The following is a 23,916-nucleotide window of genomic DNA, read 5'->3' as shown; positions in this document are numbered from 1 at the left end:
ACTATGTGCACCAATCCAATGGCTTTTTAATTTGGGATGTGAAATCTCAAATATCTCAGAGAATCAGAGCCGTGCTTCCAGACCATAAATCTATTCGTTAAAATGCATTTGTTACCCATAAATTGGCACACATTTCCTTATAGCAATGTGGGTGTGACATGTTTTCACTTTGGTGTTGATTCAATGACCTTATCAGTACTAGCAGGTTAGAAAATTGATTTCTCTCCATTGAAATGTTTATTCAGGAATCTTTCATCCTGCTTTTCAAACTTGAAACAAACACAGTGCCTAAAAACTTTGCAAATTTTTTTAAACAAAAGAGAATACTAGTTATCAAATCGTATTTCTTTTTTAAATGTACTATTTCTTTTCCTTTAAATAAAAGTGCTAACTCTTGTTTTGTTTTGTTTTGCTTTGTTTTGTTTTGTTTTTAGATAGAGTCTCACTCTGCCACCCAGGCTGGAATGCAGTGGTGCGATCTTGGCTCACTGCAACCTCCACCTCCTGGGTTCAAGCAATTCTCATGCCTCAGCCTCCCAAGTAGCTGGGATTACAGGTATCTGCCACCGTATCTGGCTAATTTTTGTGTTTTTAGTAGAGACAGTGTTTCACCATGTTGGCCAGGCTGGTCTCAAACTCCTGACCTCAAGTGATCTGCCTGCCTTGGCTTTCCTAAGTGCTGGGATTACAGGTGTGAGCCCACACACCTGGCCTAATTCTATTTTTTATCACTCCTTTGCATCATCAAAATAGATAAAAGCATGAGTATTCCTTGCTAGATCTTCATCTGTTAATTTTACTTTCACAGCACAGCCACTCTTTTCCTGATGGGACCTGTGCAGTTCTGCTTCATCGGCAGGTCCCACTTCTAGTTTGAAACTTGAGCTCCAAGCTTCCCACGCATCTCCCTCTCCACAGCCTGCATCTTGGTGCACGATGGGGCTACTGCAGTTATGGTCTCACTGGTTTCTCCCTTCTCCTCTTGGTCTATCCAGTCTTTTCTCCCTTCAGCAGTGAAGTGATCCATTTGAAATATAAATAGGTTCATATTTTCCCCTGCAGCAAAGGATTCAGTACTTTCCCATGGATTTCAAATATAATCCAGACTTTTTCCCAGAGTTTAGAGAGATAGGGGATCTAGCTCCTTTGTACTCCTTAGATTTCATCTTGGCCACTGTCCTCTTTGTCAGCTTTCCAAACTGATCTTTTGACAGTTCCAAAGACACTGTCTTTTTGGATAGGCCCTTTCCCATCTTGGGGGTCTCTGCCTAGAACACTGCCCTCTCCTAAGGCCCTGTGTTTACAGGTTCTGTGACCCATCACTCCAGCCTTACTCCCTTGCTTAGTCTGATCACCAAATTTTTATGTATATATTTGTTTTTGTCTTTACTTTTTAATGATGTCTCTCTTCCTACTGCCCTGGAAGCTCTGCAAGGGCAGGAACTTACCTGTCTATTCACCATAAGATATCCACATGGTAGGCACTGTGTTAGTATTTAAGGGCTGCCATGGCAAAGTATCACCGGTTTACTTAAAAAAACACAATTTATTCTCTCACAGTTTTGGAAGCTAGAAGTCAAAATCAAGGTGTTGGCAGCACCACACTCCTTCTGAAGACTAGAGGAGCCTCCTTCCTTGCTTCTTCCAACTCTTGGTGGTCCCAGGCATTTCTTGGCTTGTAGGTGCATCACTCCAGTCCTTCGTCTTCATATGGCATTCTCCTTGTGTCTCTGTGTCTTCCCATGGCTGTCTTCTTATAAGGATATCTGTTATACTGAATCAGGAGCCCACCTGACTTCAGTATGATCTCATGTTAACTGTATCTGCAACAACTCTATTTCCAAATAGGTCACCTTCTGAAGTACTCAGAGGTTAGGACTTTAATATATATTTTATTTTTATTTATTTGTTTTTGCAAGAGAGGGACACAATTCAACCCATAAGCGTACCCAATAAATATGAGTTGAATGACTGAATAAGATGAGTGTCAAACTGATGTTTCTCATCAATACAGATAGGATTGACTACAGTATGATTTATATGGGAGACAAAGAGCTAAAGTCCAAGGCCAAGGTGAAATATATGTATCCATATCTATAAATTTAACTGTGGTTTCCAATTAATAGAAATCCTGTTCTCGGCAACTAAACATAAACCAGAGTAGAGTCCAACACAATCTTCTAGGAATCCCCACCTTTGTGGTCACCATATCATCTGGAGAATATGTCAAAAGAGGAGGAGTTTCTGCTTGCATTCCCTAGGACCAGATAAGGGAGGACATATTCTGGCAGGAAAAGGAACGGACCTCCTATGACAAAATGTGGTGGGATCCCAAAAAATTTGCTGAACAGATTAGTATCTAATATTTTTAAATTCCCAAATTATTTGATGTATTAATATCATAGATTAATACATGTTTTCTCTTCAGCCTTTTCTTATCTTTAAATTCTGTTTAAATTCTACTTGGTTTACAACGCTGGCATGTGAGTGAGGAGGTTAAGAGTGTGGGTTCTGAACTCAGCTCCTCCACTTACTAGCTGTGTGAATTTGTGGCAACTTACTAAACTCCTCTGTGCCTCAGTGTCCTCATCTGTATAACAGAGATGATAACAATAGTACCTACCATAGGGCTGTTATGGAAACTGAAAGAGTTAGTTAGTGTAAAGCACGTAGACCATGCTGGCTGTGTGGTAAGGATTTAGTAAGTGTTAGCGACTATTTTTATTATATGCCAACCAACTTGCTCATATCGACTAAATACATTTTAACATATAAAGGCTTTTACAATATTTATTATTATTATTAAAACAGAGCCTCTTAGCCTGTCATAAGTGGATCCCACTTTCAACATTTTATTTTTTGAGACAGAGTCTCGCTCTGTTGCCCAGGCTGGAGTGCAGTGGCTCTCTGCAACCTCTGCCTTCCTGGTTCAAGTGATTCTCCTGCCCCAACCTCCCAAGTAGCTGGGACTACAGGTGCCCACCACCATGCCGGCTAATTTTTGTTTCTTGTGGTTTTTTTTTTGCTAGAAACAGGGTTTCACCATGTTGCCCAGGCTGATCTCAAACTCCTGACCTCAAGTGATCTACCTGCCTTGGCCTCCCAAAGTGCTGGGGTTACAGGTGTGAGATACCACGCCTGGCCACAACATTATTTTTAATCATACCCAAATGTATGATACCATTTCCAGGTGATACCAGAACTAATCCAAAGGAACAAGCAGTCCATGTGAGAGAATTCTTTTAACTCCTCTTTGCAGAAAAGTCAAACCTCTCTGTAGTAAGAACCGTCTATTTCCATTGATAAAAGACACATTATTAAAAGTCCATAATTAACAAAATACTACTAATCCACAGCAATTTATAAACATCCATTTCTGAAAATAAAATGTCAACAAGCAAAGAGACAAGATGTGCTTTTCCTGATCTAAGGAAAGATGACTAACATGGCTTAATTTGTTCTGATTTAAGAAAAAAAAAAAGGTTTCAAAACCTGCAGACCATGTCATAACAGGAATGTTTTGTGTCCTGGAGAGATTTAGAGATGGGCTGATATCAAGACGTGACCTACTTTTCTCATGACAGGTCTGCCCCTGAATAATGGTTTGATTTATTGACAAGAGGATGATCCAAAACTGATACATTTTCTGCCTCTGCCATCAGAAAGATAATGTCAGTCCAAAGGAAGAAACTGCAGGTCTAAAAGCTGTAGTATTTTTTCCCCACATACAGTGTACAAAATGTAACATTCATTTTTAAGTGGATTTCTGTTAAAGATGTTTATTACTCTGAAACTTTGTCAGTGTATTTGCAATTAGCTTAACTAAGCATTTTTTTTTTTTTTTTTAAATCAAAAAGTTTTTACTGTGCTCTTCACTTGCTATTAAAAAGTAAGTTTCTGGTCTTCTCCTTGGGTAGTTTTTAATTTTCTTCTAAACATAAACTCAAACTATTAGAAAGAATATTTCTCAAAATTGTTAAGGCAAGAGCCATTTATTAAATTATTGGGAATGGAGGATTTTTTTTTTTAGTGATTGGCCTGTCTTAGATGCTTTCACTTTTAGAATCGTTGTTGTATTCATTCTCTACTATTAGGAAACAAATTACCTTACACTTAATAGCTTTAAACAACAAATATTATCTCACATACTTTTTGAGGGTCAGGATTCCAGTAAGGGCTTAGCCAAGTGGTTTTGGCTGAAGGTCTTTCACAAGAGTGTAGTCAAGAGGCAAGCTGGGGTTGCAGTCATCTGAAGGCTGGACTGGGGTCGAAGGATCCACTTCTAAGATCACTAACGTTCCTCTTGGCAGGAGGCTTCACTCAGTTCTTCAGCAGCTTTGGGAAGCCTCAATTACTTTGCCACATGGTCCTCCACAGGGCCACTCACAACAAAGCAGCTGGTGTTGCCTATGCAAATGATCCAAGACAAAGAAAACAAGATGGAAGCCACAGTGCCTTTTATCACCTAATCTCAGAAGTGTCTTTTGTCATGGCTTTTGTCATATTTTATTGGACACACAGACCAACTCAGGCACAATGTGGGAGAGAACGATACAACCTGTGAATGCCAAGAGGAAGGGATCATTGGAGGCCGGCTACCACAGTCATGGTGATAGATAAGATTTACCCATAATGTAGACGTGCAGGGGAGGCATACATAGTTCACAGCATTTATAATGAAATATATTCTCTTCTCAAAGAATAGAATGGCATAAGAACATTATTTTTTAATGTTGTTATTGTCACATTATTCATTCTGTTGGTTTAATATCATTACCAGAGTTTGCTAACATTTCAACAATTGGCATAGCATTTGTGAAGGACCATTTAGACAATTACAAAGCATTAATCAAAATGTCTACTGAATCAATGAACATTAATTATTGACAGCACATTCCAGAGTATAGTTTATTTCAGAAGAGAAAAATTGCTTTGTTTCCTTATGACAGCAACCAAAAAAACTAAATTAAAATAAAATTGCTTATCTATTTCTTTTACTCCAAGTTATTTCTCAAAACTTTTTTGGGTATGTTTTAGGCATCTTAAGAGTTCTGTCGTTTGTTTACTCACATTAAAAAAACAAATAGGGCTGGGCACGGTGGCTCATACCTGTAATCCCAGCACTTTGGGAGGCCAAGATGGCAGGATCACCTGAGGTCAGGAGTTGGAGACCAGCCTGGCCAACATGGCAAAACCCCGTCTCTACTATAAATACAAAAAAATTAGCCAGGCATGGTGGTGAGTGCCTGTAATCCCAACTACTTGGGAGGCTGAGGTAAGAGAATCATTTGAACCTGGGAAGTGGAGGTTGCAGTGAGCTGAGGTCATGCCACTGCACTCCAGCATGGGCGACAGAGTGAGACTGTCTCAAAAAAAAAAAAAAAAAAAGACAAATAGAATACAGTGTTGTAGAAAATAAAGATTTGTACAGATTGAACCTTGAGACGATATGCCTGGACTATACTATCTAAGATAACTTCTGTTTTCTATCTCCAAACTCATGTTGCCACAAACCAAAATGTTCAATTTCCTTTTCAGTTCTATAAAGCCGTGTTTTGCCAGTGTCTTCCACCAGTGATATTATAATGCACAGTCTATTTTATTTTGTGTAAGATGCTAACCACTCTTCATATGTTAGGGCCATCTAAAAATGTAGGCCACAGCATTTTAGCTCTGGAAAGATCCTTGGAAATTTTTATGTTAAATGGGTTCCGCATTTTTGAAGAGCTGAGAAGTGTTATACTCAATGTGCTGCCTCCCCATGTTCTGTTTTGTCTTCAAAAATCTGATTAAAATTGAGAACCTAGTAGTACCACAAAGCAGTATTAAATCGTTGATAAATATTCACTCTATGTAATCTCCAGAAAATACCAACACCACTTGCTACCCAATGGTTCCAAAGAATTACAAGAAGAAATCAAAGACTGATGTTGGGCAGGCTATGTCCTTTTGAGATTCCCCTACCCCTAACACACACACACACACACACACACACACACACGCACACGGCAGTGGTCAATTGATTGTGCTTCTCTGTGAGTAACATTTTTTAAAAAAATAAAACTAAAAATTTTTTAAATGAGCAAGGTTAAAAGTAGGAGTCATTACAATTATAGCACAAGCATACCTACACTCAGCCATCTTTACACTAAAGAGCTAATTTTGCTTAGAATCAGGATGATATTACAAAGTTTAATTCTAAAGTAAATAATTTTTCTTTTCACTTGGCTTGCAAAATAACAATACATTGTATAGAACTAATCTTAACCAAGGATTACCTCACACATAATTCCTTTCTCTGACATTAGTCCCAGCTACTTTACTCAAGAATTATGATACTTAGCCAAGATTGGACCTGCCATCAGTGACTGAACTAAATTTTATTTCCTAAGTTTGATTTGCAGTATTAATATTTTGTATTTTTCAAGTTCATTGATTGACTAGAATGTGCATATTTGTGACAGGATAAGTTCTTCATAAAACCTGATTGGTTATCACTCCATGCTTTGTGATCTTTCCAATATTTTAAATTAATATTTTGATTCCTACATATTACCACTGAATTTTTTCATTTACTTTAATCCAAGGATTATCTTTGCTTTATTTTATAAGAAAGTAGCCTCTCCTTTCCTTTTCCAAGTTTTTAGTAGTTTCTCAATTCTTTACCATTCTCCACAAGGATTTCTATAAATTAATCCTCCAGGAGTTTTTCTTAGAGTGCACCTATGTGAACATATCAGTGTTTATTTAAATAAATTGTCTTATTTCATTGGTTCCTTTTCTAATTATTGCTTTACTATATTCTTTAGTAAAGGCAGTCGCAATTCTAACCTTTGAAACTCTGGCCTCTCGGGGTCACCTACTCTAAATTGTATTTATTTATTTATTTTTTTATTTTTTTATTTTTATTTATTTATTTTTATTTTTTTTTTTTTTTGAGGCAGAGTCTTCCTCTGTTGCCCAGGCTGGAGTGCAGTGGTGCGATCTCGGCTCACTGCAAGCTCCGACTTCCGGGTTCACGCCATTCTCCTGCCCCAGCCTCTGGAGTAACTGGGACTACAGGCGCCCGCCACCACGCCCGGCTAATTTTTTTTTCTATTTTTAGTAGAGACGGGGTTTCACCGTGTTAGCCAGGATGGTCTTGATCTCCTGGCCTCGTGATCCACCCACCTCGGCCTTCCAAAGTGCTGGGATTACAGGCGTGAGCCACTGCACCTGGCCCTAAATTTTATTTTTATATTTAATAAAGAGATTGTTTTAGTTCTCTGCTGTGCATAACAAACTACCCCCAAAACTTAGTGGTTTAAAACAATCATTTTATTATTTCTTAAATTTCTGGGGATTAACTGGGGCTCTGCCAGATGATTCTTCTGCTGGTCTCACGCGAGGTCTCTCATGCAGCTTCAGTCTGTGACAGAAGGGGCTAGAATGGCCACAATAACTGCATTGTGGCCCCTTAATTGGAAGGCTGGGCTCAGCTGGGACACCAGGACAACTGAGCCTCTCTTCGTGCAATCTCTCAGCATGGTCTCTCCAGCAAGCTAGCTGTTATTTTACATAGCAACTCGGGAATTTTTTTTGAAAAGCAAAAGTCCTGGCTTAGTCCCAGAGCCACCTCTGCCACATTCTCTTTTCCATTTCACAGATGTTACACAGGGCATGCATACTGGAAGGCCATATTGGGGGCCATCTCTGGAGACTAGCTGCTACAGGAATCATGTTTTCCTTTTCTGCCACTAAGACCACAATTCCTTTCTGTTCCTTTTTTAGTTCCCTGTGTCTCTGGTGGTTTGCCTAAACCTGCAAACATCACCTTCTTATCCATCAACATGAAGAATGTCCTACAATGGACTCCACCAGAGGGTCTTCAAGGAGTTGAAGTTACTTACACTGTGCAGTATTTCATGTAAGTTTCTTCTTTTCCTTTTGGCTAGCTTGCAAACACAAGATTCAGACTCCTGTGAATTGTGCAAAGATAAACTCTCGGTGGTATTAAATGTGTTTGAAAAAGTGAAAAGTTTTAGATATTTCAGGTTAAGTTTTCTTGATGTTTTGTAAGACTAAATTAGAAAACAGTTTCTTCATGGAGACAGGCATTGGGGGGCTCAGGCAAGGCGAGGTTATTTAGACAGAGAAAAGAAGTTTCTAATAATAAAACATTATTAGGTGGCTGAGCAAACAAGGCAATCCATCATCTCTGAAATTTCTAAGCTGTTTGGAATTATAGGCATCCTTAGACTCCTTGACACAGCGTGCACATTTTGTGTGATCAGCTGTTGCACTTAAAGATAGCAGTGAATAGACATTTCGTCTGGCCCTCAAAACTCATTGCAAGCAGGAAAGAATGCAAAACAGATAGTCAGTGTCCATCTTCAGAGAAACAAAGGAAATGGCCACAACCCTGACCACAAACTAGGAACCATCCAAGCCAAATCCTGTGGAATCTGAAGAAAAACAGCTGCAGAAACTGAAAGCAAACCTATACCTTCCCAGCTCCAACCACAGGAAATGATTTCACAAAATAAGTGTCACAGTACGAAGAGGCCCACCTAACAATCTGAGAGCATGGAAATCTAAGGATTGCCACCACCAGAAATTAAGGAAATGTCCCCATGGAGCCCCAGTTGGGTGCCACAGAATGTCAGAGATGGAGGAACTGAAATAGAAATCAGGCACACAGGACATGTCCATTGTGGAGGCCCTGTCACGGCCCAGGGAGAAGCTGGGAATGAGCCGGGGTCAAGAGGAAAGGGAGGTGGCACTGGCTGGGAGGCAGCCCAGGAAGGCTACAACATCAGCCTCCTGCAGCCCAAAACCTGAGGGCAGACAGGCTTCCCAGGGAGCAAAGGGAATAATAGATTTGGTGAGAGGGTGTTTGATGGAAACAGAAGTTTAAAATTATGGAGAGAATTGGCCAGACACAGTGGCTCTCACCTGTAATCTCAGCACTTTAGAAGGCCGAGACTTCTGGATGGCATAAGCTCACAAGTTCAAAACCAACCTGGGCAACATGACAAAACCCTGTCTCTACAAAAAATACAAAAATTAGCCGGTCATGATGGTGCATGCCTGTAGTCCCATCTACTTGGGAGGCTGAGGTGGGAGGATGGCTTGAGCTGGAAGGTGGAGGTTCCAGTGAGCTGAGATCATGCCACTGCTCTCCAGCCTGGACAATAAAGCCAGGTCTTTTCTCAAACTAACAAACAAACAAACAAAAATTATGGAGAGCAAAACCTCATTCTCTGAGCCCTATTCTTATATCCATTTGCCTGTTCAACAAACAGCTGGCCCCACTCAAAGAGTAATAGTCCCAAGGGAACTAGCATAGCGCCTATTCATAATTACTGGAAGGGGCAAAGAGGAAAAAAGAATACAAGTTTCCAGAAAGCTTTGCTGTGGAAGTAAGGAAGAATTAAAATAAATAACAGTTCATAATTTTGTTAGAGTGCATAAACAACAGGATCTGTAAAGGTAAAACTCAAAGAAGAGAAAACAGTGAAAGAAGAGATTCTAAGACAACAGGGAGAACATGCTTTTTTTTAAGGAAGTGTGCAGAACTTAGGAAAATGCTGGAATATAAAAATACTGTATCAAGATGAAAAACCTGTTAGAGCTAAGTGATAGTAATGGTTGAACAGGTAATAAAGACTGTTTGGAACTGTGTATCATAAATGTGTGGTATGTCTAGAAAAAATTTGGTAAAAACAATAGCAAGACATATCCTGGTGAAGTTATTGGGCTTTCAGATAATTAAATGATTCATGGCCATTTTAGCAAAAGCAGAACTCAAGTTGGAAGAAAGGGAGAATTTCAATCTGGCAACACTCAACAGAATATATTTTGTGAGGAAAAGACAAGTGTAACCTAAGACTCTAACTAAGTTCAGTAGACTGGTGTTTGGAAGCAGGTGGGAACTCAGGAGATCACTTTTCTGAGACCTTCCTGGAGGATGAGGTGGAGCACTAACTAAAGATGACCTCCAGCTAACAGAGAGATAAAGACAAACCCAAAAGAAGAACTTAGTGATGACAAAAAGACTGGTAGCATGCATGGAATTCATCTAAATGTAGAACTAAGACTAAATAGTGATGGAAATGTAATTATAGAAGTTTCTTAGAAATAATTTGAATTTAAACAATAATATAAGGTGGAAAAGGGGGGGGAGCTATAAGTGTACTGATTTTCATAGCCAGAAGCCATTAAATGTCATCTAAAATGACAATATTTTATTATTTTAATAATTAACCTCTCAATATTTTTCACAAGCCATTTTCTTAATTTAAAAGCTCTTTTAGGAACAAATATCTCTTGTGGTGACAAACATTTGCACTTCTGTAGTTCCTTTAATCTCACTTCAATTTCTTTTTTCTATCAAAGTTCAAGGCACATTGAATTGACTACTTTTATTAAAACCATATGTATGGTATAATCTAATTTTTGTCCATCTATTCTGCTATCATATCGTCCTTCTGTTTATACAGAAGCACAATGAGATATCCAGAATCATACACACCAAATGTTCCAGGGTAATGGGTTTTAGGATGATTTGTTTCTCTTTTGATGATACTTTCTGAATTGTTTGATTGTTTGAATTAAAAAACATTTACCATATTTTCAAAAAAGAATAAAGTCAGTTTTGTCTTTGAAAAAATTTCAGATCACTAAAACCAGTGAAAGACTTCAGCAGTGACTCACAGTTGACCTCATTTATCTAGAACCTCATTCTCATTTCAAAGGAGTTTCTCAGGAGCCAGTGTTAGAGGAAAGAAATCACTTTGCAAAGAGAAAAGGCTCGTAAGCATGTCCTTGCCTCCTTATCCATTAGGTGGAGCAAAGAGCTTGCTCTGTCCTTTATGTTTTATGTGATTCAGAAAGGGATTTTTAAAAAATAGACAGAGTCATCACTGCTCTGTGTGAGCAGATCACTCAGATGGTGCAACTTTTAAAAATATGTGTTTAAAAAGAAGCTTGCCATGTTGGAGTTCTTACATGCCTGTGCGTGTGAAAGAGGGACAGGAATATAGGGCAATGTATTTCACTGCCAGAGGGCTCCAAGCTCAGCTCTGGAGTCAGACAGTCCCCAGTTCATACCCAGGCTATGAACCTAGCTGGGAAGGTTACAGATTATACTTTTATACTTTTGAGTGAAGTTTGTTTCCAAGATGAAAATTTATCAAAAGTTTAAATTCTATCCACCAAAACAATTAATGCAAAAAAAAAAGAATGTAGCACTAAAAACAGAAGTTTTGGCATCAGGGAAGAGTGGTTCAAATCCCAGGAATGCCGTATACTAGTCATGTGAATTTGAGTGGATCCCTTAATCTCCCTGAGCCTCTGTTGTCTCATCTGTAAAATGGGATGAAAATAAGAGCACCTACCCCCTAGGGTTGTTATGATAATTAGATGAGATAAAGCTTGTAAATCAGAGACCACTGAGGGCCCCATATGGCTGTTTGCCATGCGTGAGTGTCATTACTGGAATATTTGCTGAGTGATTCTGGTCATCATTCATTTATTTTGTTGAAAATCTTGTAAAGAGCCTTTTCTCCTGCATCAGCATCTGTCATGGGACGCTGCCTTGCCTTTGGCAGAGTGAGGAAGTTTGAGGAGGGAGGGGTCACATAGGCAATGGCAATAGTCTTCAAGCCACAACTCAGGACTCTTTGATGACTCATGAAATGAATGTTGAGGGACATTATTTTTAATAGAAAGGAATGGAATGGTGTGGAATGGACTGGAATGAAAAATAACTGAATGCAAGGCATGTGGTAAAGTTTAAATATTTTCTTGTACAATTTTTGTTTTAATATGTTAGATAGTTTTATATTTTGTGAGCTGAATCACAATGTAAAATGTATTTTTTTCCCCTGTGGATCATGGTCAAAAAAAAAATTGAAAGCCCCTAAGTAACAATGATCACTTGGATGGAGAGGTTGATCAGTAAGATCTGACTATATTTCTGATGTCTTTTGGTAGGTATGGTACTTAGGAGATGAGAAACATTTACTTTCAGAAATCTGTTGTCATATTCCGAAAAGAGAAAATACCCTTAAGCTTTGGCAATACATGGACATATCCTCTTTCTCAAGACGCACTCTTCCCTTGACCTTTATATTTTTTTCTCATCCCTCTTTAGTTGCTACTTCCAGGTCTTCTTTCTATCCAACCTTTAAATCTTGATGCTCCTGAAATTTTATCCTAGACTGTTTTGTCTCCATGGATCATTCATTCATGCATGTGCCATCAATGAGCAGTTTGATGACATTGACTCCAAAATCCCTACCTCCCACGCACATGTCTCTCCTGAGACCCATTGCCCACTGGGCATCTGCAGTGGGATATCTCTAACATACTCAGGCTCAAGGCATCAAAAGTGAACATCTTATCTTCCCTTCCTGCTCTGCCTCCCCATCCATTTCCCAAATCTGTTCTGTCTCAGTGCTCTTTATCGTAGTAAATATCACCACCATTCCACCCATCTGCCCCAGACAGAAAGAGACAGCATCCTTAACACCTTCATTTCCCTAATCTGTTACATGTTTTCTATCACCAAGTCCTATCTCCTAATATTTCTTGCTTTTGTCCTGTCCTTATTTATCCTACTGCCCCCGCCCTTGTCCACGCGACCTACATCTTCCCCTGGACCACTGTAGTGTCCTGTCAGCTGCTCCCTAGGATGCCACTTGTAACCCATCACCTTTCCCAAGCTGCCTCCCCTGTCGCTTTCACTGGCTTATCACTTGTTACCTGAACTCTACACTTCAGTCTCTCCTACCTGAAAAGGGCTGAAAATATCACCACCTCCCTATTTGCTATGGGGGTTGTGTTTTTAATAAAGAAAAGGAAAATCAGTATGACCAACCTAGTCAATATTATCATCATCACTATAATTATCAAAAACGCAAATTTCTGTATGCACTCCAGCCTCATGTATTTTCCCTAGAATCATTGATCCTTAGATTTTTATATGCCATGAGAACGTCAAAGTAATTTTTCTTCCAAGAAAAAAAAGACAAACTGTTCTTCAAACAATCCGTCAAACTGACCTCGTGTACATAGTAGACTAAAAACCTACACAGATAATTACTAGAAGAATTGATCACACAATATGTAAAAATCTCACTGTAGCCAAAGAATAACAATAAAATATATGCTTTCAAAATATACTATCCACATTATAATTCACAGAAAGAAGGGTGATTACAGAAACTCTGACTCATGTTCCTGACAGCTAATGAAAAAAATTGCCCCCAGCAAAAGTGGATTCTTTTTTATCTCAATGACAGGCACTTTTGTTTTTCTGAAGAGAAGGTCGTCAGTTCCATTCAGTTTTATAAAATGACTGAGTTTTTTTATTGTAAAGTATAGAGGGCACCTCATTATTAATTCAGCTTCTTTCTTAGCAGATATGGGCAAAAGAAATGGCTGAATAAATCAGAATGCAGAAATATCAATAGAACCTACTGTGATCTTTCTGCTGAAACTTCTGACTACGAACACCAGTATTATGCCAAAGTTAAGGCCATTTGGGGAACAAAGTGTTCCAAATGGGCTGAAAGTGGACGGTTCTATCCTTTTTTAGAAAGTAAGTAATGCCATTATTGCAATGGTCAGTTAAACATGTATTAATATCAGGTTTAACAGTCTCAGGCTCATAGACAGCCTTGCCCAGAGGAAGGTGCTCTGCTTGGCTCTATTCTGGACCAGTGGGTTGAGTGAGCAGGACAAAGTCCTTAACCTTGCTGGCTCTGAGTCTCACCTTGATTGACTGATTGATTGATTGACTGTAGAGACAGGGCCTCATTATGTTGCCAGGCTGGTCTCAAACTCCTGGGCTCATGCTATCTTCCCACCTCAGCTTCTCAAAGTGTTAGGGTTACAGGCATGAGCCACCGCACCCAGCCTGAGTCTCATCTTTAGAGTGAAAGGTTTAACCAAGTGGTCTCTAAGATCTCTCCCAGATCCAAAATTGATACTAGATGACAATGATATCAAATTTTGACTTTGTCTTACTACTTAGCGGAAGCTATGTAATTTGAGGAACAAAACGACTTTATTTAACGTGGGTTTATGGACTATTAATGTCTCCACAAGATTGATTAAACATTGTCCTGATTATCCAACTATGCTTCTTCTTATATGAACTTGGTAGTGTGATGATGTAATTTCCAAGTGTAACTCAGAATTAAGGCAACTTCTTCCTGGTATTTACTTTTATAATGTTGCCATCCCCTGAGCTATGGCTGACTCAGTCATGAAGGACCCACTCAGGGCTGCCATAATGAGCTCTGCAAGTGCTCCGTAAGTCCAGGAGCCCTTCCGGATCAGAGGTCAGAAAACGACCCTTGGGACAAACCCAACAACACCCTTTCTGTTTTTCTACAAGCCAAGAGTTAAGAATGGTATTTATATTTTTAAATAGTTTCTAAAAATCCAAGGAATATTTTGTGACATTGGAAAAGTAAAGGAAATTGAAATGTTGATGTCTATTCATAAATAAAGTTTTACTGGGACACAAGCCACACTCATTTGTTTACACAGTTACCTTAGATTGCTTTTGCAATACAACAAGAGTGGAGTAGTGCAGCAGAGATCACATGGCCTGCGATGCCTGAAATATTTACTGTCCAGACCTTTAGGATAAAAGTCACCTGGTCTCTGTTCTAGATCATTCTAATCACATCTCTGATTTTCCACTTATCAAATCATGTTGTTGTCATTTATCACCAACTTTTCAAGTCACAGAAATGTTACAAACAGTTTTGATTGTATTAACCATCTACTGTTTATGCATGTGACTAAGGAAACAGAATACTTGAGTTTGCTGTTCTAACATTGGATCAGGCTGTGTGAAATGGTTTCAAGATTTGGCATAACTCAGGCCCACCTTAGTACATTTTGAGGCATCTCCTGTAAGAAGGTGTCTTTTAAGGCTGGGCGTGGTGGCTCATGCCTGTAATCCCAACAGGCTGAGGTGAATGGATCACAAGATCAGGAGTTCGAGACCAGCCTGGCCAACATGATGAAACCCCGTCTCTACTAAAAATACAAAAATTAGCTGGGTGTGCTGGCGGGCACCTGTAATCCCAGCTACTTGGGAGGCTGAGGCAAGAGAATCGCTTGAACCCAGGAGGCAGAGGTTGCAGTGAGCCAAGATCGCGCCATTGCACTCCAGCCTAGGCGACAGGGCAAGACTCCATCTCAAAAAAAAAAAAAAAAAAAAAAAGGATGTCTTTTAGGGCCTTGATCCAAGTAGGATTATATGGTAGCTTTATCTAAGGTAATTTTTCATCTGAACATGATAATACCCTCTTTCTCCCCCTTTAAGCACAAATTGGCCCACCAGAAGTGGCACTGACTACAGATGAGAAGTCCATTTCTGTTGTCCTGACAGCTCCAGAGAAGTGGAAGAGAAATCCGGAAGACTTTCCTGTTTCCATGCAACAAATATACTCCAATCTGAAGTATAATGTGTCTGTGTTGAATACTAAATCAAACAGAACGGTAAGCCTGAAATGGAATGGGGCATACATTCATGTACCACTCTGTAGCTAATGTGGGAACAAACAACCCTGTTGCATTGATTCTCTGCATGTGAATCTGGGAAGTCATGATATTCAGAAGATACGCCGCACAAAATAAAGTTCTATATACAGAAATTTTACGGAACTAACTTCGGATCTTCTTTACAGAAACTCTGTTGACAGGATATGGTGTTGTTATTGGAGTGTAGAGAGATTGTACACTTCACTTTGATGAAGAGCTTTCACTTGCACAGTCTTTCTCCGAGAAGAAAAAAAAATGTGAGCAAGGACCCAGGACAATGAATAAGAACTCTATCCATGTGTTGTTTAGAATTGTTCTCAGCATTGGTCCAGTACCTGACCATGCTCTGCTGAGCTAAAGGAAAAGAGTATATTGAAACTGTTGCTGAAAAAAAAAAAAAGCTTATACTGATAGTAAAGAATTAAATGGTGCCTTGGTCTTTTATTTCCTTCTACAGTTATTTGTCTGGGGTGGTCCCAGAAATGTCTGGCTCTAACCAGTGTTTGCAATTCCCTATCCTAGTGGTCCCAGTGTGTGACCAACCACACGCTGGTGCTCACCTGGCTGGAGCCGAACACTCTTTACTGCATCCACGTGGAGTCCTTCGTCCCAGGGCCCCCTCGCCGTGCTCAGCCTTCTGAGAAGCAGTGTGCCAGGACTTTGAAAGGTAAGCTTTAAAAAATCTTTGCTGGTCTAGGAAGGAGATCTGCTAAAACTAGTAGTCGGTATGACGGTTTAGACAAGGTTTTGACAAATCCGTGTCTAACAGAAACAGGTTGAGGCAAAGGCAGAAACAACTACCACCAGAAATGCGTGGAGCAGCCTGGGACTCTGCCATTGAGGTTGGCCGACGTTCGGAAGTGTTCTCACACCGTCAGAGAACTCATACAGGTTCCGTGTCCACTGCCAGCTTCTTTCCATGGTCCTTCGGCCACCTGCCTTGTGAATTAACAATGAAGAACTTTTACACATGCCTTTTTTCTTCTTTAAAATCATAATCAGGCTGGGTGTGGTGGCCCACACCTGAAATCTCAGCACTTTGGGAGGCCAAGGAGGGAGGATGGCTTGAGCCCAGGAGTTTAAGACCAGCCTGGGCAACATAGTGAGACCTCATCTCTACAAAAAATAAAATCAACTAGGCTTGGTAGTGCATGCCTGTAGTCCTAGCTACTCGGGAGGCTGAGATGGGAGGATCACCTGAGCCCAGGAGAGGCTGCAGTGAGCCATAGATGCACCACTGCACTCCAGCTTGGGCAACAGAGTGAGACCTTGTCTCAAAAAATAAAAAACAAAATCATAACCACTCTGATCAATAGAAATTCTGTGGTCTTCAAGAACATCAGACAATTTTATTGCTAGAAACAGCGTTATTCTAAAACCACTGTAAAGCAGAATTCATTTTTTACTTTCCCTGGGGAATACTAATTACAGGTGCTTCCAGTTGTGTTCAAGTGCCACTAATTGGCTGCATGAGGGTCTGGGATCCACAAATCAGTGATCACTTCCTTATCCTTACAGTTGCTTCTCTCTGTTTCCTTTTATTTATCTCCTTCTCACATTTTCTACACTGGGCTGCCAAGGAACCGTGATTGGAGATACCCATTCCTATGAGAAGACATAGAGTTGTGAGCTTGGCATTTGTTTAATTTTTCTGCCTTCACAGTGAGAGGAGCTTTAACTCAAAACTTGAAAATTGAAAAAAAAAAATCCTAAAGTTTGCCTGCATCAAAGGGCTCTTCGTCCATTATTCCTCCGCTTCTTTTCCAAACAGCTGGTCTAGAGACAGAGGCCCATGACCTCCACCCCATGCCTTGGCTCTATCACCAGCCATGGATAGGAATCCATAACCCCTGCTTTCCTCCTCCCTCACCCCTCCCACCTTTCAAGATGAAACTGTCCCAAAGTAAAGAAAGGGAACTTTGTGAGTACATATGAAAAGCGCAAGGCTTTGCCTTTGACTCTCTGTCTTTATCATAGCTTTTCTTTTACAATGAAGCTTTTCTTTTACAATGATTTCTACCATATATCAAATGAAACTAAAATGCCAAGCAAAACAAAGCATATTGAAGAAATCGTATTTGTATTTGGGAGAAGTGCTCTCTTTACTAACACCTTGATCAGTGCCAGCTGGTGGGAATGAATTTCCGGTGGAAATCATTAACACAATTGGAGCAAAAGCAACAAAATGCAGATTAAATTCAAAACTTCTCAGTAAGCAGATGAAGCCCACTTTCTCACTAATATGAAAAAAGTGGCCAAGTGCAGTGGATCACGCCTATAATAACAGCTCTTCAGGAGGCTGAGGCAGGAGGATCACTTGAGCCCAGGAGTTCAAGACCAGCCTGGGCAACATGGTGAAACCCCATCTCTACTAAAAATACAAATAGCCAGGCATGGTGGCACACACCTTTAGTCCAAGCTACTTGGGAAGCTGAGATGGGAGGATCACCTGAGCCTAGGGAAGTCAAGGCTACAGTGAGCCGTGATTGTGCCACTGCACTCCAGCCTGAGCAACAGAGTGAAACCCTGTCTCAAAAAAAAAAGAAAGAAAGAAAAATTAACAGAATAACAAGGCTCTATTTCTGGTTCTGAACCCCTGCTATCCCAGCTGTTAGATCACCAGAGATATCTTTCCAACACACTGGTGTGAGTACCTGCTTTCCGAATAATCAGTATTAACCTCTATTGGAACTATTCTTTAAAACATATTTCTGCTTTCTAGTCCCCCATCCCTAAAATACAATTACAGCTTATTAGGTTTGTTGTAGTAAACATGGGTTAGTGTATACTAAATGCTATCACTCATTGTTATGACTTTTTTCAATTAGGACAGGCTCAATCCAGGGACCAGGGATTATATTCAGAGGGTTGGACTGAGTTATAGGCTACAAGCAGGGCAGGTGGTGTTCTGACACCCACAGCATCCGCATTGCAGCATTGGCACGTCTCTGTGCGGAACCTGGTGATGAATGTGCTCCTTGGGAATTGTGCAGGGTAACAGGCCTGCATGTGGAACTTTTCCCACCAGCTCTTGTTCACCACCCTCATCAGCCATGACACATCTGTTTCCAGGCTCTCAACTGGATAGTTAACCAGATAGTGACTTTGCTGCTTTCTCTTGGGCCCAAGCATCAAGAGCATCCAACATTCTCCTGGATTAGAATGCTCCGGTCACACTCCTGCTGGTTTTGTTACTGTGTAAGGAGCACACTCGGACTTTTGTCATTTGTGCTGAAGCTGCTCTTTTTCCTATGGCTGTATCAGTCAGGATTCTCCAGAGAAACAGGACCAATAGAATACATATAGATGCACATATCAATATATTTATTTGTTTAGAAATATTGATTTATTTTAAGGCGTTGGCTCACAGGATTGTAGAGGCTGGCAAGTCCGAATTTATAGGATAGGCAGGCTGGAGACCCACAGAAGGGTTGATGTTTGCAGTTCACACCCAAAGGTAGTCTGCTGGCAGAATTCCCTGTTCCTTAGGGTCATCAAGACATTTTTTATGAAAGTCTTCAATTGATTGGATGAGACTCACCCACATTATAGGTAGTAATCTGCTTTACTCAAAAACCTGCTGATTGAAATGTTAGACTCCCATTAAAAACAAAACAAAACAACAAAAAAAACCTTCACAGAAAGCTCTAGAATGTTTAGCCAAATATCTGCATACTGTGGCCTAGCCAACTGGACATGTAAAATGTACCATCACAACTTCCAAGTATACCACAGTGGCTTAACAAGTATGAGCTAGTCACATTGAGCTCTAGTCATCAGCTATATGGCCTGATCAATGGTGTGGGCCAGGGCTGCTTTTATTAAAACAATTTCCCAGGTCTTTTCATTCCTCTGTGGACTTTGACTCATCATGAGCCTACAGCACAGCAGGCCCGGGAAGGGAGTTAACTGCCATTCGCACTGTACCCTGTCCAGCCACCTCCCTACACACATCCCCAGGCTCCAGTCCTACCCAGAAAGTCCAGCCAAACAGTGCAAGAACGGTTCTGCTACTCACATAAAAGTGGTGTCATGCATTCGTGTCATTCAGTGAACATGCAGAAAGACTGAGTCAAACAGGTGGCGTGGAAAAGTGGAGCAATTCAATGGGATCTTCACTGGAGGGTTTTGTTGTTTGTTTGAAATTCTGTGACTTACTTGAATATCAAATACACTTACTTTCAAATATAGGAACCTGCATGAATCTCTTAGCCAGACATACGATGGTGGAATATGTGCTGACTTGGATGATTGATGTATTCTTAGTGTAAACATTTGAGGTACACTCAGATGATTCCTTCAGACCATCTCTTGTCAGGGAGAGTAAGAATTCTGAGACTGCTTATAACATTTAGCTTAAGCTTCTCAACGTAGAGGTGAGAAAACTGAGTTCCCAAATGTAAGTGATCTGCCCAGAAGCAGCTTAACGATACCAGTTTCTTCCCATCACATCAAATCACAACTATCTAATCCCTTCCCCCGACTTCCCACCTTTTTTTTTTTACAGATCAATCATCAGAGTTCAAGGCTAAAATCATCTTCTGGTATGTTTTGCCCGTATCTGTTACCGTGTTTCTTTTTTCTGTGATGGGCTATTCCATCTACCGATATATCCACGTTGGCAAAGAGAAACACCCAGAAAATTTGGTGAGTACTTGGTGTGGCAGGGATCTTTATTATAATAGTACACCTCCAGGAGGACAAGAGAGGAGGTTCTAGAACAGATTCAGTTCCCTTTAAGGGCAGAATGAATTTAAAGTTAAATAGCTGGTGAATTAAAAAACACTTTCTGGGCTGGACATGGTGGCTCACGCCTGTAATCCCAGCACTTTGGGAGAGCAAGGCAGTTGGATCACTTGAGGTCAGGAGTTCAAGACCAGCCTAGCCAACAGTGTGAAACCCCGTCTCTACTAAAAAATGCAAAAATTAGCTGGGTGTGGTGATGCACGCCTATAATCCCAGCTACTCAGGAGGCTGAGACAGGAGAGTCACTTGAACCCGGGAGGCCAAGATTGTGGCAAGTCGAGACTGCGCCACTGCACTCCAGCCTGGGTGACAGAGTGAGACTCTGTCTCAAAAAAAAAAAAAAAAAAGCTTTCTGGATTAGCTCACTAACAGAACGTTTTTCCTTAGCTTTGAAAAGATGTTCTATTTAATGACCAGATTATACAAGGTCCCACAGATAAGTTCAGTCGTGATCCCTGCCCTGCCCTTCTAGAAGTTCAAGCCTAGTCGGGGACTAGAATTTCAAAATAACACGTGAAGGCTAAGATGAGAGTAGGCACTGGAAACTCTGGGGGTACAAGGAGGGCCCCGAAACCCTACACAGGGGCTCAGCTCTCATGCCAGGGCTTGGCTATGAGACGTGAGTAGGAGTTAGCATCCGTAGTGCAGGCAGAAGAAACAGCAAGGTGGATGTGTGGAAACTGCGTGACATCGCTAAACCAGGAGGCTCCAGATGAGGAGCTAGAGAAGAAGATGAGACTGGAGAGTGGGCAATGGGTCCAAGTAAGGGGAGAGCTGGGGTGCTGTTCTAAGGAGCTCAGCCTCATTCTACTGGCGAAGAGAAATCTCTATAGGGTTTTAGGTTAGGAGCATCATAGTGAGTATCAAGGTTTAGCTCCAACCAGATATTAGTTCCAGGACAACTTGGAGTGGAGTAAGACTAGAAACAAGAAAAGCACCTAGGGAACTGTAGCTTTGTCCAGAAAGAGAAGATTCAAGGCTAACAGGCGAGAGTGGGGTATCAGGCTAGAGAGAAAGACATGGAATGGAAACACACTTAGGACGAACATGGCCGGGACTTAATCCTGCACAGTAAGAAGAAGCAAGAAAGAAGAAAGAATTAAACCCACGGAGGTGGGACCATGTGCTGAAGGGTTCTGAAGGGCTGAGCAGATTTTTAACAATCAAAACCATTTTCTTGGGAACTATTAAAAGATGTGCTCATGTGTACATGATAACATACCTTGGTTCCTGTTAGTTCAGTTTATAAGTTTTTCTGATTCTGCCTGCATTCAGGTTTCAGAGTTGGCTTCTTAATGGCATTGGGAGACCTTTTCTGGAAGGAACATTCACAGGAGAGTTGACCACCTGTGATTTTTTTGAAACTTAAAATGTTGTAAAAGAATGAGGCTGAAGGTTCTGTTTTGTAAAGTTAAATGAAATCACATGGTAGAGTGACAATGAGGATTGTAACTCATGTTCTCTTAGATAACAGGTATCTTTCATGGTACCCACAGCAATATTTTAATCTCATCTGAGCTTCCCTGACATGATTTAGAGTTTCTCTGTCTACCATAAACTGGCAGATGAATTTCCTTTTTTGGCTGTATTATAGCATGATAAGAATGGTGTAAGGGGTAAAAACCATCCCTGCTCATATATTTCCCTCCCTTTCTACATCCGGTTCTCATGCCTGTCTGCATTTCAAATATATCCAAAAACAAGGCAGGTAGCCCGAGTAACCACAGCTTATTAACAAGTACATAGCAAACTATAAATAAAACAATGTCACAAACTCTGCCGCACTCAGTCCTTGCTACTCTTCATGTGGCTGAGATTCTGACTTTACAGAATGTAAAAAAGGTCAAGAAATGAAGCAACTCCTCTGTCAGTTAGAAGAGGGAGCACCAACGCCCCAGCCCCAGCCGTGGACTGGAGAAATACCCACCCAGCGAATCACTTCTCGCTTCCAACTATCTTTTGTGTGTCTTGGGTCTCTTGCCTCCCAGTGAGTGAGGTTTTCTGTATATTGCAAGCATAACTTTCATTTACATGAGTTGGTAATAGTAGGTCTTTAAAACTATCTGGTGACAAGATATTCTACCTAACAGCTGTTTTTAATGTCTCTCTAAAGTGAAAAGGTGAAAAACATTCTCTTTTCTCTTTATAGATTTTGATTTATGGAAATGAATTTGACAAAAGATTCTTTGTGCCTGCTGAAAAAATCGTGATTAACTTTATCACCCTCAATATCTCGGATGATTCTAAAATTTCTCATCAGGATATGAGTTTACTGGGACAAAGCAGTGATGTATCCAGCCTTAATGATCCTCAGCCCAGCGGGAACCTGAGGCCCCCTCAGGAGGAAGAGGAGGTGAAACATTTAGGATATGCTTCCCATTTGATGGAATTTTTTTGTGACTCTGAAGAAAACACAGAAGGTACTTCCCTCACCCAGCAAGAGTCCCTCAGCAGAACAATACCCCCAGATAAAACAGTCATTGAATATGAATATGATGTCAGAACCACTGACATTTGTGCGGGGCCTGAAGAGCAGGAGCTCAGTTTGCAGGAGGAGGTGTCCACGCAAGGAACATTATTGGAGTTGCAGGCAGCGTCGGCAATCTTGGGCCCGCAAATGTTACAGTACTCATACACCCCTCAGCTCCAAGACTTAGACCCCCTGGCACAGGAGCACACAGACTCAGAGGAGGGGCCAGAGGAAGAGCCATCGATGACCCTGGTCGACTGGGACCCCCAAACTGGCAGGCTGTGTATTCCTTCGCTGTCCAGCTTCGACCAGGATTCAGAGGGCTGCGAGCCTTCTGAGGGGGATGGGCTCGGGGAGGAGGGTCTTCTGTCTAGACTCTATGAGGAGCCGGCTCCAGACAGGCCACCAGGAGAAAATGAAACCTACCTCATGCAATTCATGGAGGAATGGGGGTTATATGTGCAGATGGAAAACTGATGCCAACACTTCCTTTTGCCTTTTGTTTCCTGTGCAAACAAGTGAGTCACCCCTTTGATCCCAGCCATAAAGTACCTGGGATGAAAGAAGTTTTTTCCAGTTTGTCAGTGTCTGTGAGAATTACTTATTTCTTTTCTCTATTCTCATAGCACGTGTGTGATTGGTTCATGCATGTAGGTCTCTTAACGATGGTGGTGGGCGCCTGGAGTCCGGGGGCTGGCCGGTTGTTCTATGCAGAGAAAGCAGTCAATAAATGTTTGCCAGACTGGGTGCAGAATTTATTCAGGTGGGTGTACTCTGGCCTCTTGGTTCATTATTTTCGAACAAGCACACTTGTACAATTATTTTCTGGGTACTTCCCATGTGCACACAGCACTGTAAAAAATATTTCCCAAAGATCATTCATTTTATAAATACCACTTTTTCAGAATTGGGTTTATTGCGAGCAGGAGGAGATACTTAAAACATGCACATATACCAGGTTGGTGGTAAGTTGGTCACATGTGAAAACCTCAACTATTTAATCATCATGATTCATATTTTGAGTGAATACATCAGGCACAGACCTTCATGATATCACACACTCTTGGCTACTTTAAGAGGCTATCTTTAATACTTTATGAGTAGTTCTGGAGTGTAAACATAAATGAGTATTCTTTTGTAGTCAGAAAAGTGTC

At 40.8% G+C, this 23,916-nt stretch overlaps 1 protein-coding gene across 6 annotated transcripts in view; it reads left to right on the top strand.

Annotated features, from left to right (window-relative positions):
- The window catches only part of IL20RA (interleukin 20 receptor subunit alpha), a 45,319-nt gene extending 21,799 nt beyond the window's left edge, over window positions 1-23,520 (top strand). For 3 of the 6 annotated variants that reach the window (XM_054492953.2, XM_054492955.2, XM_054492954.2), the window contains exons 2-6: window positions 7,771-7,906; window positions 15,329-15,504; window positions 16,069-16,213; window positions 20,054-20,193; window positions 22,442-23,520. In XM_054492953.2, coding sequence (XP_054348928.1) covers window positions 7,837-7,906; window positions 15,329-15,504; window positions 16,069-16,213; window positions 20,054-20,193; window positions 22,442-23,239 — 1,329 coding nt within the window. In that variant the 5' untranslated portion in view covers window positions 7,771-7,836 and the 3' untranslated portion in view covers window positions 23,240-23,520. Of the gene's footprint in view, window positions 1-7,770; window positions 7,907-13,406; window positions 13,586-15,328; window positions 15,505-16,068; window positions 16,214-20,053; window positions 20,194-22,441 lie in introns of all 6 variants that reach the window. The other 3 variants (XM_054492952.2, XM_054492951.2, XM_054492950.2) reach the window with 2 other exon arrangements.
- The last annotated feature ends 396 nt before the right edge of the window (window positions 23,521-23,916 follow it).

Source organism: Pongo pygmaeus, chromosome 5 (genome assembly GCF_028885625.2).
Source record: "Pongo pygmaeus isolate AG05252 chromosome 5, NHGRI_mPonPyg2-v2.0_pri, whole genome shotgun sequence".
NCBI lineage: Eukaryota > Metazoa > Chordata > Mammalia > Primates > Hominidae > Pongo > Pongo pygmaeus.
Note: the sequence above shows the minus strand (reverse complement) of the source record. Positions and strands in the feature narration are given on the sequence as shown.